Source organism: Pelophylax lessonae (genome assembly GCF_965119305.1).
Source record: "Pelophylax lessonae genome assembly, chromosome: 3".
Taxonomy (NCBI): Eukaryota; Metazoa; Chordata; class Amphibia; order Anura; family Ranidae; genus Pelophylax; species Pelophylax lessonae.
Genome location: NC_138770.1, coordinates 88007451 through 88026227, shown reverse-complemented (window position 1 = coordinate 88026227; position 18777 = coordinate 88007451). Strand labels below are relative to the sequence as shown.

At 46.2% G+C, this 18777-nt stretch overlaps 1 protein-coding gene across 2 annotated transcripts in view; it reads left to right on the top strand.

Moving 5' to 3' along the window:
* LOC309551306 (cytochrome P450 2C18-like) overlaps positions 1 to 18777 on the top strand; it is a 160157-nt gene that overhangs the window by 108638 nt on the left and 32742 nt on the right. For both annotated transcript variants that reach the window (XM_082251838.1, XM_082251840.1), the window contains exon 2: positions 3419 to 3615. In XM_082251838.1, the coding sequence (XP_082107964.1) occupies positions 3433 to 3615 (183 nt within the window). In that variant the 5' untranslated portion in view covers positions 3419 to 3432. The remainder of the gene's footprint in view (positions 1 to 3418; positions 3616 to 18777) is intronic.

The window sequence follows — 18777 nt, the reverse complement described above, 5'->3', positions numbered from 1 at the left end:
GCATTGCCCCCAATCATTGCAGAGCACCACAGCATTGCCCCCATTAATTGCAGAGCGCCACAGCATTGCCCCCAATGATCATTGAGTGCCACAGCATTTTTCCCAATCATTGCAGAGCGCCACAGCATTGCCCCCAATATTTGCAGAGCGCCACAGCATTGCCCCCAATAATTTCAGAGCACCACAGCATTGCCCCCAATCATTGCAGAGCGCCACAGCATTGCCCCCAATAATTTCAGAGCGCCACAGCATTGCCCCCAATAATTTCAGAGCGCCACAGCATTGCCCCCAATAATTGCAGAGCGCCACAGCATTGCCCCCAATCATCGCAGAGCGCCACAGCATTGCCCCCAATAATTCCAGAGCGCCACAGCATTGCCCCCAATAATTGCAGAGCGCCACAGCATTGCCCCCAATCATTGCAGAGCACCACAGCATTGCCCCCAATAATTGTAGAGCGCCACAGCATTGCCCCCAATAATTGCAGAGCACCACAGCATTGTCCCCAATCATTGCAGAGCGCCACAGCATTGCCCCCAAGGATCATTGCAGAGCGCCTACAGCATTGCCCGGAATCATTGCAGAGTGCCAGCATTCCCCCCGCGAGACCAGTTTACTTACCTCGCGGACGGTCATCACGGCAGCTTCTTTTCAGTCCCGCCTCCCCAGGTCTCCTCAGTCCTCCTGCCTCCTAGGCCAATGGCACAGCGTTTGCCTTTCGGCCAATCAGGAAGCGGGAGGACCCGCTCCCTGATTGGCCAGGAGGAGGATTTTCATTCACTATTGTCACAGAATGGGTGGGCTCGGCCTCAGGGCGCACTGCTCTGCTGCTCCCCGGCCGCCAGCTTAGAGGGATCAGCCGGTTCTGCGAACTTGCAGAAAGTTTGCAACCGGTTCCATAGAACCGGTGCGAACCGGCTGAATCCCACCACTGTATATAACCACTTCTGGACTGGAAGGTTTTCCCTCTTAATGACCAGGCCATTTATTACGATTCAGCACTGTGTTACTTGAAAATTGGGTGGTCATCTGATGCTGTACCAAAATAAAATTGTTGTCCTTTTTTTCCCACAAATAGAGCTTTCTTTTGGTGGTATTTGATCCCCTTTTGCGATTTTTATTTTTTGCGATATAAACAAAAGAAGAGCGACAATTCTGAAAAATAAAAAACAATATTATTCACATTCTGCTATATAACATTCCCAATAAAAAAAATGTCAAAATCTAATTTTTTCATCATTTTAGGCCAATATGTATTATGCTACATATTAATATTTTTACATATAAAAACAAAATTCCAATAAGCATATTTTGATTAGTTTGTGCAAAAGTTATCATGTCTACAAACTAGAGGAAGGATTTATGTCATTTATAATTATTTATTTATACTAGTAATGGCAGCAATCTGCGATTTTTAGTGGGACTTCGACATTGCGGTGGACAGATCGGACCCCTAACTGACATTTTTGACATTTTTGGGGGACCATTGACATTACTACAGTAATCAGTGCTATAAATATGCACTGTTACTGTAATAATGACACTGGCGGGGAAGGGGTTAACTCAGGGGAGATTAAAGGGTTAAATGTGAGCCTAGGGGGTGTTTTTTAACTGTGAGGGGGATGGGCTTGTGGGATCAACACAGAGACCTGTGTCCCTAAATAGGAGGATCACAGGCGCTCTGTGCTGATTCCTGAGAGGACAACGGTCTGCTGTGTTTACAACAGCAGACCGCCGCTCTCTCTCTATGGGGAGAGATTGCGGATGCGCGGCAGCAATCACGGCCGCTGGCCACCATGAGTCAGCTTTCCTGCTGGCTAATGGGGTGCTAGCTCGATTCGAGCTGCGTGCATGCGCCCCCAGGAGTGCTCACGCAATCTGCCAGCCTGCTGCAGTATATCTGCAGCCAGTGGTTGGCAAGTAGTTAATTAATTTATTGTATGGTTGTTGTTCAAAATGTTGCTTTTCCATTGCTGCCCTGCAACCTGTAGAGATCAGGTTTACTGTAAGTCTGTATGTGTTACGTCACAAAAGAAGTGCCAGACATAGGTTATATTCATTGCTTGGTGCTATGCAGACTGAGGCACTCACTTCTATCTGAATCTTCATCTGGGGCGTCAAGCATATTTAAAGAACACCTGGTGCTTTGACCTGCATTGGTTGATTCAACCTTTTTGTACCAGGATGCCTTGAGGCTTCTTCAGGGGTGCCTTGAGGCTTCTTCGGGGGTGCCTTGGCAAAATGCCTAAAAATTGCACACAAACCAGTGGGTGGATTGAGCCTGCCTTTCAGTTACACAAAACCACAGGTTTTCATTGTGCACCATTACAACCTTCTACAACCTTCTAGCCGCCGCCATCCTAACAACCAATTAAGAAGTCAGTTGACAAGGAGCACAGCATCCTTGCTTGCCCCCCCCCTGTCCCTTTTCATCAGCACTGGGTCCACATTAGCTAAGTGAGGGAGGGAAACTGAGGAAGAAGAGAAACACTGGATACTAGTCTGTACCAGTGTGTAAAGGTGTGTTTGCTTTGGAAGAACAAATTACCTCTAATGCTGGGTGTCCTAGATGCCGGGCTGCTATTAGAAACTACCTGGCAGCCCCCCCTCCCTGAATTTATCAAGACAATATTTTCACTAAAAATACACTAAAATATTATTTTTTTTTAATGTTAAAAATGTTTACAATTATTTTATTTTACAATTTTTGTTAATTATTTATTACAATGTTTAATTGTTTTATTTTTACAATTTATTATTTTTTTACAGTACAGGGAAGCCAGTAGTGCTGCGGGGGGGGGGGGCTTCACAGTGAAAGGGGGGCACATGGTTATGGGAGACTCAGAAGCAGGCAGAACAGGGAGGGGGGTGGGTGTTAGAGAAGCAATTACAGGAATGATGCCCTGTGTCTGTGTCTCTTCCTGCAGCAGGTGAAAGCTGGCAGGAGGGGGCGAAACTGGCTTTCAGCTGCTGCAGAGAGCTGCACAGGGTTTCCTTCTGTAATTTCCCCTCCTCCCGACAGCAACGATTCCCTGCGCTGTTGGGGCCCCCCTGTGTGCCTGGGCCCCCTCTAAGAGCACTGGTTGGTCCACCCCCCCCCCCCCCATCAGCGGCCCTACCTAGGTGTCCTACATTTTTTAATGGGGATGCCTTGAGATTGTGCATAATTTTAAAGGGTGAAAAAAGGTTGAGAAACACTGGGTTAGATTATGCTATGAGATGAGAAGAACACCTGATCATCAATGACAAACGTTTACAGGTTTCTGCTTGAACTTGAGTATTTATTGGAGGGGCTTGGGTTGATCATAGGTAGGGTCTATTTCTTCAAAATGTGTTTAACCCAGCAAATATTACCAACTGTGAGCACACCTATCTTAGTAGCACTAAATATGAATGTTTCATTTGTTTTTTGCTTCAGATATCGCCAGAGACATGTTTTCCATGGACCCTGTGACGATTCTTGTCTCCATCGTGGTCATCCTATTCCTGGCCAAAGTTTACAATGACCAGAAGCAAGAAAAAAACAAAAACCTCCCTCCTGGACCCAGACCTTTACCCCTCATCGGAAGTGTGCACCTAATTGACCTAAAGAAACCCCACCTATCCTTTATGGAGGTATTCTGTTATTTCTCCCTAAGGTCTTAGTATCCTACATAAAATTCATATTTATATGATCAAAACACCTTGTGATGCTTGACTTCAATGGGCTCTGCCAGAGGGGTATAAAAAATGACATCAGCGCTACCTGTGAAAGAGGAAAGTTTATACTTGTCTAGTTTGTATAAAAAAAAAAAAATATTCACCTTGCTACCTTTAACCACTTCTGGACCGGAAGATTTTCCCGCTTAATGACCAGGCCATATTTTGCGATTTGGCGCTGCGTTACTTTAATGGACAATTGCGCGGTCGTGGGACACTGTACTTAAATAAAATTGATGTCCTTTTTTTTCCACAAATAGAGCTTTCTTTTTTTATAGAGGAGAAGTCCTCTGCGACTTGCTCCAGCAACGGTACATAGTTATGTTGATAGAGGTTTTCGGTTGGCGTAGTCAATTGGATACCCGGGAACTTTATGGATGTCGAGCCCCAGTCGCAGGGAAACACGCGTTTGAGCATCTCCAATTCCACAGAGGAGACATTAATTTGGCAACGCTGAACATTTACTGGTATTGATCTTATATAACGAGACTGCACTATACGTTGCTAAGATTCGCTTAGTCTCCACCAGGGAATCGGAGGGATCAGATAAGGTGAGGATGATATCGTCCGCAAACAACCCCAATTTGTGTTGCAAAGGACCTATAGTAATACCTTTAATCAATGGCTTGGATCTAATGGTTTCTACTAGGGGTTCAATAGCCAGGGAAAACAGGATAGGCAACAGTGGGCATCCTTGCTTAGTATCGTTAGAGAGTGTGAATGGGTTTGACAATAGTCCGTCCGAATACACACATGCCGTTGGGTTCGAATATAGTGACATAATGGCCGAGAGTATCTGGTCTTTAAAGTCAAACTTACTAAGCGTTCGGGAGAGGTAACCCGAATGAACCCTATCAAACGCCTTTTCGGCTTCTAAGGCTACAAAAATGGAAGGAACGCGTTTAAGTTCTACATGTTTGAGGAGATTTATCATTCGACGTGTGTTGTCAGGGGCTTGTCTGGCCTTAACAAAGCTTACTTGATCTAAACCTATCAGAAGTGGGGTAACTTGGAGCAGTCTATTGGCCAGTACTTTAGCGTAGATGTTAAGATCCACGTTAAGGAGGGAAATAGGCTGGAAATTTTGAGGGGAATCCGGAGGTTTACCAGGTTTGGGTATCGTAACTATTACTGCCTGGAGCATTTCTTTAGGAAAGTAACCTAATTGGACTGCGGTATTAAATACGCTGGTTAAATGAGGCGCAAGAGTATGAGCAAAAGTCTTGTAGTATTCCGCCGAGAAACCATCAATCCCCGGGGATTTGTGTAAGGGTAGAGAGCGGACAACATCCAGGACCTCCTTTTCAGTGAATGGTGCGTTAAGGGCCATAAGGGAGTCCTCCGTCAGGGACGGCAAATTTAGATTATTAAGAAAGATGTCAATGTCAGGTATCGTCGGTTGGTTGTCAGGGTCCGAGTCTTCTAAGTTATATAGGGATTCGTAGTAATCCTTGAAGACATTTGCAATGTCTTTAGGGTTTGTGTAGATTTTTTTAGTCAGATGATGGTGCATATGGGGAATATGCGACTTCAGGTGCTTTGCCTTTAGTTGAGAGGCCAAGAACTTTCCGGCCCTGTTTTGTTGTGAGTACCATGAGACTTGGAGTCTCCTATAATGAAAGTTGTGGTCCGCTACTAGGAGCCTTTTGAGTTCATTTCTTTTGTCAGTAAGGGTCAATAATAGGGATGAGGAGGCAGTCGGAGCCTGTTTGTCTTGTTTCTCCAATTGGAGGATATCTGCTTGGAGTGACTGAATGCAGGATGATCTAGTTTTCTTATCCCTGGCCGCCATTTGGATCAGCAGACCCCTCGCGGCGGCCTTGTGAGCACACCAGACCGTGGTTGTGGGGCAAGAGCCATCGTTGTTCACATCAAAGTACTCCGCAATCTTCTGTTGTAAGTCCGCAGAATACTTAGGGTGAGCAAGAATGTGCATATTATTGCGCCACAAGGGTTTAGATACTGTTTTAGAGCCATCCAACACATCAATGGTAAATGTCGATTCTGGAGTAACTATTATGTACCCTAGAGTAGAAAGAATAATCTTGTTCAGTGGTGTGGAGACATCGCCACGGGTCGTAAAGACCCTCCATGAAGCAGAGAGAACCGATGTTAGGCCTGCATCTCCGCCCCACTGAGGAGCAATCAACATTAGCATTCATGATAGAGTTAAAGTCGCCACATAAAATCAGGGAACCTTTTTGGTGCTGCTTAACCATGGCAATCATTTTACGAATAAATTTAGTTTGTTGCTGGTTAGGAGCATAAATGTTTAAGATCGTGTAGATGACCCCATTACTCTCCGCCACCATGAGAATATATCTACCAGAGTCGTCATGTAAAACAGTGATCAAGTTAAACACAACTGTGTCCCTAATAGCTATCAGGACACCTTTGTTTTTAGCTGGACCAATGGCACAATATACATACGGGAACTTGCAATGGGAACATCGGGGTGGGTTGGATTGCATAAAATGCGTCTCCTGGACACAAAGAATGTCACTCTGCGAGTCCAAAGCTGTTTTCCAGAGACTGTTTCTTTTTGCAGGATGGTTGAGTCCTCTGACGTTGATGGACATCCATCTAAGAGACATCAAGAATTGAAGAGAGGCAGAAAAGGCAAGGGGAAAAACAAAAACAAGTAACTGGCTCCTGTTCAAGAAAGGGCCCAAAGACTCGGGCAACACTGCTGTATTAGCCACAGCATACTGTATGGAGTGATGCCAAAACAAAAAAGCATCATCGCTCGGATGCGAGAAATCTCACAATTCTGTCCGGGGAAGAAGAACATTACAAACCAGACAACGGGAATGATATATTCCATCCGAAAGTCCTGCTACCGAAGGCGGGATAACTTGGACACTCAGCGTGCATCTCTGCTGGTACCCTGTCTGCCAGTTGATCTAGATGTAGAGGCCGATGAGTCTGCATCTCTAGGGATTAGGCCCATCCTCCGCAGAAGTTCCAGACCCTTTTCCAGGGAAGTTATGGAGTGAGAGGTGTTGTCCAGAGTCACCATCAATTTAGCAGGGAAGCCCCATTTATATAAGATCTTGTGGTTTCTCAGAATCTTAGTAATGGGAGTGAGATAGTGTCGCCTGAGACAGATCCGTAAAGAGGGATATTCCTGCATACGGATCAGGAAGAGCAGGATTTTGGCGAGAGAATCTCATGAGTCTATCCTTTATGTGGTAGAAGTGGATTCTAGCAATTACGTCTCTTGGCACATTTTCAGGGATGTGGGCAGGTTTTGGGAGCCTATGAGCTCTATCTATGATTACATCGTTGGCAGTGAGGTCTGGGAGCATTTTCAACATAAGTTGCTGCAAAAATTCAGTGAGATCAGCAGGTTTGACATTTTCTGGCACGCCTCTAAATTTAACGTTGTTCCTGCGTGACCTATCCTCAATATCTGTTACTTTGAATTTAAGCATTTTCATTTCATCCTCCAAGTCTACATGAGCATCTGCAAGCTCATTATGTGCCCCTGAGACATCATCTAGCCTTTGCTCCGCGTCATCCACTCTATCCCCCAAGTCAGCGATCTCTTTCTTTGTAGCTATCATAAATGCTGCCATGTCCTTCTGAAGGGCTCCCCGCAGTGTCAATAGCATGTCTTTCATAGTCACATCTGTAACAGTCTGCCCTGTGGTTGGGAAGACATCTAATTGCTGGGAGATGGTATCTGACTCCTCCATTTCCTCCCCCTCCCATGGATTAGTGGAGGCTGTGTTGTGAGACATGTTAAGTCTCCATCTTTGCTTCACATGACCCACCGGTGTCCGTGAGGTTTGATGGTGGTGGATGCTCCGACCGGGTGCTGATGAGAGACCGTGTTGTGGAGTGAGCCGGCGCCATTTTGGCTGCCCCGGCCTGCTGTGGAGGAGAAGAACTCCGTTAGCTTGCGGGGCCTCTCCCGCTCCTTCCGCTTCCCTGCTGTCGCCATCGGGATCTCTGCGGTCAGAGGAAGGTCAGTGGCTATTTTCGGGCTCCGGATGTTGGCTTGTGAACGCTGTGTAGGTCCCGTTGTAGAGAGCGGCGGTTTCACATAACCATCCACTCCAGCTGCCGGCTCCGCCCCCAATAGAGCTTTCTTTTGGTGGTATTTGATCACCTGTGCGATTTTTATTTTTTGCACTAAAAAAACAAAAAAAGAGCGTCAATTCTGAAAAAAAAAAAAAAAACAAACAATATTTTTCACATTCTGCTATATAACATTCTCAAAAAAAAAAAAAAAAAAATCAAAATGTTTTAACATTTTAGGCCAATTTGTTTTCTGCTACATATTTTTGGCAATAAGTATATTTTGATTGGTTTGCGCAAAAGGTCTAGCATTTACTAACTACTTTTTTTGTTTTGTTTTTTTTTTACTAGTAATGGCGGCGATCTGCAATTTTTAGCAGGGCTAAGACATTGCGGTGAACAGATCAGACCCCTAACTGACATTTTTGACACTTTTGAGGGGACTAATGACATTACTACAGTGATCAGTGCTAAAAATATGCACTGTTACTGTAATAATGACACTGCCAGGGAAAGGGTTAACATTGTGGGTGATCAAGGGGTTAAATGTGAGCCTAGAGGAGTGATTCTAACTGTGGGGGACGTGGCTTCTGAAATGACCATAGAGATCTGTGATCCTATATAGAAGTATCACAGGGGCTCTATGATCATTCCAGGGAGAAGAACGGTCAGCTATGTTTACAACAGCCAACCGTCCTTCTCTTTCAGCAGGGAACGATCGTGGGTGTCAGGCGGCAATCCGAACCACCTGACAGGTGCATCAGCTTCCCCACTGCTGACTGAGGGTGCTCGCAGCCGATGTTTGCCTGGGGGAGCCACACTGCCGCAGTAAATACACAGCATGTGGTCGGCAACCGGTTACCCAAACGTGAAACCAAAACCTGTGTTTATTTATTGCTGTTATGCAACGCCATGTGTTCACACATTTAATAAATATAAAATATACATATAGTGCAGCACAATAACCTAAATCATATAAAATAAATCAGTGGCAAATATATATACTATATATAATTATAGTCACACCCCAATAAAAAATATCAACAACTTAATGTAAAACTACCAACATATAAATAGTCCATAAGTAAAAGTCCTGTGTCTACATGAGGAAGTCACAATGCATGTGACAAAACGCATCAAGGGCGGAGTAGCGATGTCATCACACACGAACTGGAAACCAGAAGTATATGGTTTTTAAAACTGATGTGATGTCAAGGAGACCTCTTAAGGGGGCAATGCTGTATTCAAGTATTCTATTTTTTTGTGTTGTGAGTAGAGTTGAGCGGACACCTGGATGTCCGTGTTCGGCGGGTTCGGCCGAACTTTAAAAAAAAGTCCGGGTCCGTGTCCCGGACTTTTGCCGAACTTTTCCCGGACACTGAACCCCATTGAAGTCAATGGGGACCCGAACTTTCAGGCACTAAAACACCAAAGGAAAGGGCTAGAGTGCTGCAAATGGCAGCAAAACGTAGTTAAGAGCATGGCAAGTGCTCTGCAAACAAATGTGGATAGGGAAATATCTTAAAACAACAAAAAAAACCCAGAAAAATAAAACAATGTTCTTCATCTCTGAAGGACGAGGCCCATATGGAGTAGGAGGGAGGTTGAGGTGGTGGTGGATGTGGCGGTGTCATAGGCGTGCGCACAGGGTGTGCCGGGTGTACCTGGGCACACCCTAATCACCTAGGGCACATTAGCATTATCGCTCTGTTTGCCAGTGAGGAGATGGGAAAGATCTCCCTCGGACCTGCTCTGCTCTATTTCACTTTGCCAGCAGGGAGAGTAATGTATCGGGGCCATGTACATGTAGGCAAACACATGCATGTGTATTTCAACTTTGGGGTGCACACCCTAATGCAATAGGCTGCGCACACCTATGGGCGGTGTAGGTGGAAGCGGCGGTGGAGGAGGACCAGGGCCGGATTAAGAGCATCATGGGCTTGGTGCTGAGGATTTTGAAGGGCCTTAAGGGCCGTGCCTTGGCATGCACCCAGAGGAGGAAGGGTGCAGCCATGCATGCCTAATTCAACATGGGATGCTGTCTCTGAAGCCCATAAACACATCCATGAATCGGCAACTGTCCCTCCTTGTCCGGCCTTCGTGCTGTGTGGGGAGGTTCTGAGGGAGCTGCCTGGGGAAGCGAGCATAGAAGCCAGACTTCTGTGTTTACAAGTGACAGAAGAGCGGTAACAGTGAATATGGCCAACCCGGGGCCTATATAAAAGGTAGGGGCCTGGAGCTGCAGCTCCAATAGCCCCTACGTTAATCTGGCCCTGAGGAGGACGAGGTAGCCAACACTGCTTCTTTTCACAAATTTTAAATGCGGGTACACCCCAAAAGAGTGAGAAAGAGCAAAAATGGAACAATGGCTGGGTAAGGTTGGTATCCATCGCTATTCTGCACAAGGTACGGAAAAGTCCCGTGGGATCCATGCCTGGTTCATTTTAATGAACGTGAGCTTGTCCACATTGTCTCTGGACAGGCGGCTGCGCTTGTCTGTTATAACGCCCCCAGCTGTGCTAAATACCCGTTCAGATAATACATTGGCTGCAGGGCACGCCAGCACCTCCAAGGCGTAAAGGGCAAGCTCAGGCCATGTGCCCAATTTGGAGACCCAGAAGTTGAAGGGGGCAGACCCGTCATTCACTACATGTAGGCGTGTGCACACATACTGCTCCACCATGTTGGTAAAATGCTGCCTCCTGCTAAGACGTTCCATCTGAGCTGCTGGTGCTGCTGTTTGTTGTGGCGTGCTGACAAAGCTTTTCCACATTTGGGCCATGCTAACCCTGCCTTCTGAGGTGCTGGCGGTGCCCTGGTTGCGTTGGCGACCTCTTCCTCCTCCTCCTCCTCCTCCTCTGCCTTGTGCTTCCACTGTGGCCCCGCTGTCAGGTGGGAATGCCAGCAGCATGGCGTCTACCAGCGTGCGCTTGTACTCGCGCATCTTGCGATCGCGCTCCAGTGAGTGAATTAAGGACGGTACGTTGTCCTTGTAACGGGGATCCAGCAGCGTGGCCACCCAGTAATCAGCACAAGTTAGAATGTGGGCAACTCGGCGGTCGTTGTGGAGACACTGCAGCATGTAATCGCTCATGTGTGCCAGGCTGCCCAGAGGCAACGAAAGGCTGTCCTCTGTGGGAGGTGTATCATCCGTGTCCTCTGTATCCCCCCAGCCACGCACCAGTGATGGCCATGAGCTGGCCTGGGTGCCACCCTGCTGTGAACATGGTTCCATCTCCTCCTACAGCTCCTCCTCCTCATCCTCCTCATCCTCCAGAACTGTGCCCCTGCTGGAGAATTGTGTCCCTGGCATTTGTGTGTGCAGGAACCCACCCTCAGAGCCCCTTGCGAATGACTGCCCTGAAAGCCTTGGAAATGTTAAATCCTCATCCTCCTCCTCCTCCTCCTCCTCCTCATCCTGTGCCACATCCTCTTCCATCATCGCCCGAATTGTTTTTTCAAGGAGGCATAGAAGTGGGATAGTTAAGCTGAGAACGGCGTCATCGGCACTGGCCATGTTGGTGGAGTACTCAAAACAGCGCAACAAGGCACACAGGTCTCGCATGGAGGCCCAGTTATTGGTGGTGAAGTGGTGCTGTTCCGCAGAGCGACTCACGCGTGCGTGCTGCAGCTGAAACTCCACTATGGCCTGCTGCTGCTCGCACAGTCTTTGCAGCATGTGCAAGGTGGAGTTCCACCTTGTGGGCACGTCACATATGAGGCGGTGAGCGGGAAGGCCGAAGTTACGCTGCAGCGCTGACAGGCGAGCAGCAGCAGGGTGAGAACGCCGAAAGTGCGCACAGACAGCCCGCACTTTCTGCAGCAGCTCTGACATATCGGGGTAGTTTTTAAGGAACTTCTGCACCACCAAATTCAGCACATGCGCCAGGCAAGGGATGTGCGTAAGACCGGCTAGGCCCAGAGCTGCTCTGAGATTTCGCCCGTTATCACACACCACCAGGCCGGGCTTGAGGCTCGCTGGCAGCAACCACTCATTTGTCTGTTTTTCCATGCTCCTCCACAACTCCTGCGCGGTGTGTGGTTTGTCCCCCAAACAGGCAAGTTGTAAAACTGCCTGCTGTCGTTTACCCCTGGCCGTGCTGAAGTTGGTGGTGAAGGTGTTACGCTGTCCAGATGAGGAGGTGGTAGAGGATGAGGAAGCGGAGTAGGAGGAGTTAGGAACAGGAGGCAAACTGAAGCGCCCTGCAATCCTCGGTGGTGGAAGGACATGCGCCAAATTGCTATCCGCCTCAGGCCCATCCGCCACTGCATTTACCCAGTGTGCCGTTAGGGAGATATAACGCCCCTGACCGTGCTTACTGGTCCACGTATCGGTAGTTAGGTGGACCTTGGCACAGATGGCGTTGCGCAGTTCACACCTGATTTTTTCCCCCACTTTGTAGTGCAGGGAAGGGATGGCTTGCCTGGAAAAGTAGTGGCGGCTGGGCACGACGTACTGTGGGACAGCCACCGACATAAGGTTTTTAAAACTGTGCGTCTCCACCAGACGGAATGACAGCATTTCAAAGGCCAAGAATTTTGAAATGCTGGCATTCAGGGCCAGGGATCGCGGGTGGGTAGGGGGGTACTTCCTCTTCCTCTCAAGTGTTTGGGAGATGGAAAGCTGAACGCTTCCATGGGACATTGTGGAGATGGTTGATGACCCAGGTGGTGGTGTTGCTGACAGATCCTCTGTTTGCGGTTTGGCAGGTGCCGGTATCACTACAGATGTGGCTGGAGCGGCCGAGACTGCAGCAGAAGAGGAAGCAGGATGAGCCAGAGACGTTTCTTGGTTTTGAAGGTGTCTACTCCACTGCAGATCGTGCTTTGCACTTAGATGCCTGATCATGCAGGTTGTGCTCAGGTTGAGAAGGTTTATGCCTCGCTTCAGGCTCTGATTGCACAGGGTGCAAACCACTCGTGTCCTGTCATCAGCACATTTTCTAAAGAACTTCCACGCTAGAGAACTCCTTTGAGCTGACTTTGGTGCGCTCGTTCCCTTGCTGCTTTGGGCAGTAGCGGGTGTAGTGTCTAGGGCACGGCCGCTCCGCTTCTGCACCCTGCTCCCTCTTCTGCTGTGCTGGTGGCTCTGTGCGACCACCGCCTCTTCCTCCAAACTACTCAGGTCACCTGCATGACGTTCATTCCATGTGGGGTCGAGGACCTCATCGTCCTCCACATCATCTTCCACCCAGTCTTCACCCCTGCCCTCCTTGTCGGTCTCCACAATGCTGAACGCCACAGCAGTTGGCACCTGCGTTTCGTCATCATCGGAGACGTGCTGCGATGGTCCTTGCATGTACTCATCTTGAGAAATAAGTGGTTGGGCATCGCTGCACTCAATATCTTTAACTTCTGAGGCAGGGCTAGGTGGATGGCCCTGGGAAACCCTGCTGACAGAGTCCTCAAAAAGAAGAAGAGACTGCTGTATGGATTGGGGCTCAGACTGCTTGCCTGATTTCCAAGGGGGTATGGTGAAAGACGGTTGGACATTGGCTGCAGGTGCCAACTCTGACCTTTCTGCAGTAGACTGGGTGGGAGACAATGTGAAGGAACTGGAGGCACTGTCAGCATCCCAATCTACTATCGCCTGTACTTCTTCAGGCCTCATCACGTCTAGAGGTGCATGATGCCCTACCAAATACTGATGCAGGTTCTGTCGCCTACTCACACTTGTGGAAGGTGTTTCACTTGTGCGTGTAGCTGGCACAGATCGACCACGTCCTCTCCTTGCAACAGGAGCTCTACCAGCAGCACCACGACCCAGGCCACGGCCCCTATTTGACGGTCTCCTCATATTTCTGTAATTTATGATCTTGCCCTAGAAAGGTGTTTATTGAATAGCGGAACAAAACAACAACAGTATCGCACGGGTGTATCTGACAGTCAAATATGCAAACTATGCCGCAATTTAATGTTTTTTACCCCAAAAGGGTGTATATTGAAAGCGGAATAGGAAAAAGGATAAAAAAACGGTGTATCTCACACGTACAAACACAGACTAGGCCCCGATTCAAATTTTTTTTTCCCTAAAGGGAGGATGAGGAAGAGGAGTAGGAGGAGTTGGGAACAGGAGGCAAACTGAAGCGCCCTGCAATCCTTGGCGGTGGAAGGAGATGCGCCAAACAAATTTAAAAGGTGTATCTCACATGTACCGATACAGACTATGCCGTAATTTAATTTTCTTACACTCCAAAAGGGTGTTTATTGAATAGCGGAATAGGACAAATTTTACAAAACGGTGTATTTCACACGTACAAACACCAACTAGGCCCCGATTACAATTTTTTGTACCCTAAAGGCAGGATGAGGAAGAGGAGTAGGAGGAGTTGGGAACAGGAGGAAAACTGAAGCGCCCTGCAATCCTCGGCGGTAGAAGGAGATGCGCCAAACCAATTTAAAAAGGTGTATCTCACATGTACCGGTACAGACTATCCCGCAATTTAATTTTTTACACTCAAAGAGGGTGTATATTGAATAGCGGAATAGGACAAATTTTACAAAATGGTGTATCTCACACGTACAAACACAAACTAGGCCCCGATTACAATTTTTTCTACCCTAAAGGAAGGATGAGGAGTAGGAGCAGTTCGGAACAGGCAGGAGGCAGACTGAAGCACCCTCAAATCCTCGGCAGTATGAGATGCGCCCCAAAAATTGGAAAGGTGTATCTCACACGTACCGACACAGACTATCACGCAATTTAATTGTTTATACCCAAAGGTTTTGATTAAATAGCGGAATAGAAAATATGATCCAAAAAAAAGTGTATGTATATCACACGTACACAACCACACTAGGCCCCAATTACTATTGTTTGTACCCCTAAACGCAGGGTGAGGAGTAGGAGGAGTTTGGAACAGGCAGCACCATCAAATCTTCAGAAGTATGAGATGAACCCCAAAAACTTGCAAAGGTGGATCTCACACGTACCAACACAGACTATCCCGCAATTTAATTGATCCCCAAAGGTTTTTATTGAATAGCGGAATAGGAAATATGATCAAAAAAAGTGTATGTATCTCACAAGTAAAGAAGCAGACTAGGCCCCAATTACTATTGTTTGTACCCCTAAAGGCAGGATGAGAAGTAGGAGGAGTATGGAACAGTCAGCACCCTCAAATCTTCAGAAGTATTTGATGAACCTCAAAAACTTGGAAAGGTGGATCTCACACGTACCAACACAGACTATCCCGCAATTTAATTGATCCCCAAAGGTTTTTATTGAATAGCGGAATAGGAAATATGATCAAAAAAAGTGTATGTATCTCACACGTACACAACCACACTAGGCCCCAATTACTATTGTTTGTACCCCTAAAGGCAGGATGAGGAGTAGGAGGAGTATGGAACAGGCAGCACCCTCAAATCTTCAGAAGTATGAGATGAACCCCAAAAACTTGGAAAGGTGGATCTCTCTCACACGTACCAACACAGACTATCCCCCAATTTAACTGATCCCCAAAGGTTTTTGATTAAATAGCGGAATAGAAAATATGATCAAAAAAAGCGTATGTATATCACACGTACACAACCACACTAGGCCCCAATTACTATTGTTTGTACCCCTAAAAGGCTGGATGAGGAGTAGGGGGGAGTATGGAACAGGCAGCACCCTCAAATCTTCAGAAGTATGAGATGAACCCCAAAAACTTGGAAAGGTGGATCTCTCTCACACGTACCAACACAGACTATCCCCCAATTTAACTGATCCCCAAAGGTTTTTGATTAAATAGCGGAATAGAAAATATGATCAAAAAAAGTGTATGTATATCACACGTACACAACCACACTAGGCCCCAATTACTATTGTTTGTACCCCTAAAAGGCTGGATGAGGAGTAGGGGGGAGTATGGAACAGGCAGCACCCTCAAATCTTCAGAAGTATGAGATGAACCCCAAAAATTTGGAAAGGTGGATCTCTCTAACACGTACCAACACAGACTATCCCCCAATTTAACTGATCCCCAAAGGTTTTTGATTAAATAGCGGAATAGAAAATATGATCAAAAAAAGTGTATGTATATCACACGTACACAACCACACTAGGCCCCAATTACTATTGTTTGTACCCCTAAAAGGCTGGATGAGGAGAAGGGGGGAGTATGGAACAGGCAGCACCCTCAAATCTTCAGAAGTATGAGATGAACCCCAAAAACTTGGAAAGGTGGATCTCTTTCACACGTACCAACACAGACTATCCCCCAATTTAACTGATCCCCAAAGGTTTTTGATTAAATAGCGGAATAGAAAATATGATCAAAAAAAGTGTATGTATATCACACGTACACAACCACACTAGGCCCCAATTACTATTGTTTGTACCCCTAAAAGGCTGGATGAGGAGTAGGGGGGAGTATGGAACAGGCAGCACCCTCAAATCTTCAGAAGTATGAGATGAACCCCAAAAACTTGGAAAGGTGGATCTCTCTCACATGTACCAACACAGACTATCCCCCAATTTAACTGATCCCCAAAGGTTTTTGATTAAATAGCGGAATAGAAAATATGATAAAAAAAAGTGTATGTATCTCACACGTACACAACCACACTAGGCCCCAATTACTATTGTTTGTACCCCTAAAAGGCTGGATGAGGAGAAGGGGGGAGTATGGAACAGGCAGCACCCTCAAATCTTCAGAAGTATGAGATGAACCCCAAAAACTTGGAAAGGTGGATCTCTTTCACACGTACCAACACAGACTATCCCCCAATTTAACTGATCCCCAAAGGTTTTTGATTAAATAGCGGAATAGAAAATATGATCAAAAAAAGTGTATGTATATCACACGTACACAACCACACTAGGCCCCAATTACTATTGTTTGTACCCCTAAAAGGCTGGATGAGGAGTAGGGGGGAGTATGGAACAGGCAGCACCCTCAAATCTTCAGAATTATGAGATGAACCCCAAAAACTTGGAAAGGTGGATCTCTCTCACACGTACCAACACAGACTATCCCCCAATTTAACTGATCCCCAAAGGTTTTTGATTAAATAGCGGAATAGAAAATATGATCAAAAAAAGTGTATGTATCTCACACGTACACAACCACACTAGGCCCCAATTACTATTGTTTGTACCCCTAAAAGGCTGGATGAGGAGTAGGGGGGAGTATGGAACAGGCAGCACCCTCAAATCTTCAGAAGTATGAGATTAACCCCAAAAAATTGGAAAGGTGGATCTCTCTCACACGTACCAACACAGACTATCCCCCAATTTAACTGATCCCCAAAGGCTTTTGATTAAATAGCGGAATAGAAAATATGATCAAAGAAAGTGTATGTATATCACACGTACACAACCACACTAGGCCCCAATTACTATTGTTTGTACCCCTAAAAGGCTGGATGAGGAGTAGGGGGGAGTATGGAACAGGCAGCACCCTCAAATCTTCAGAAGTATGAGATGAACCCCAAAAACTTGGAAAGGTGGATCTCTCTAACACGTACCAACACAGACTATCCCCCAATTTAACTGATCCCCAAAGGTTTTTGATTAAATAGCGGAATAGAAAATATGATCAAAAAAAGTGTATGTATCTCACACGTACACAACCACACTAGGCCCCAATTACTATTGTTTGTACCCCTAAAAGGCTGGATGAGGAGAAGGGGGGAGTATGGAACAGGCAGCACCCTCAAATCTTCAGAAGTATGAGATGAACCCCAAAAACTTGGAAAGGTGGATCTCTTTCACACGTACCAACACAGACTATCCCCCAATTTAACTGATCCCCAAAGGTTTTTGATTAAATAGCGGAATAGAAAATATGATCAAAAAAAGTGTATGTATATCACACGTACACAACCACACTAGGCCCCAATTACTATTGTTTGTACCCCTAAAAGGCTGGATGAGGAGTAGGGGGGAGTATGGAACAGGCAGCACCCTCAAATCTTCAGAATTATGAGATGAACCCCAAAAACTTGGAAAGGTGGATCTCTCTCACACGTACCAACACAGACTATCCCCCAATTTAACTGATCCCCAAAGGTTTTTGATTAAATAGCGGAATAGAAAATATGATAAAAAAAAGTGTATGTATCTCACACGTACACAACCACACTAGGCCCCAATTACTATTGTTTGTACCCCTAAAAGGCTGGATGAGGAGTAGGGGGGAGTATGGAACAGGCAGCACCCTCAAATCTTCAGAAGTATGAGATGAACCCCAAAAAATTGGAAAGGTGGATCTCTCTCACACGTACCAACACAGACTATCCCCCAATTTAACTGATCCCCAAAGGCTTTTGATTAAATAGCGGAATAGAAAATATGATCAAAGAAAGTGTATGTATATCACACGTACACAACCACACTAGGCCCCAATTACTATTGTTTGTACCCCTAAAAGGCTGGATGAGGAGTAGGGGGGAGTATGGAACAGGCAGCACCCTCAAATCTTCAGAAGTATGAGATGAACCCCAAAAACTTGGAAAGGTGGATCTCTCTAACACGTACCAACACAGACTATCCCCCAATTTAACTGATCCCCAAAGGTTTTTGATTAAATAGCGGAATAGAAAATATGATCAAAAAAAGTGTATGTATATCACACGTACACAACCACACTAGGCCCCAATTACTATTGTTTGTACCCCTAAAAGGCTGGATGAGGAGTAGGGGGGAGTATGGAACAGGCAGCACCCTCAAATCTTCAGAAGTATGAGATGAACCCCAAAAACTTGGAAAGGTGGATCTCTCTAACACGTACCAACACAGACTATCCCCCAATTTAACTGATCCCCAAAGGTTTTTGATTAAATAGCGGAATAGAAAATATGATAAAAAAAGGTGTATGTATATCACACGTACACAACCACACTAGGCCCCAATTACTATTGTTTGTACCCCTGAAAGGCTGGATGAGGAGTAGGGGGGAGTATGGAACAGGCAGCACCCTCAAATCTTCAGAAGTATGAGATGAACCCCAAAAACTTGGAAAGGTGGATCTCTCTCACACGTACCAACACAGACTATCCCCCAATTTAACTGATCCCCAAAGGTTTTTGATTAAATAGCGGAATAGAAAATATGATCAAAAAAAGTGT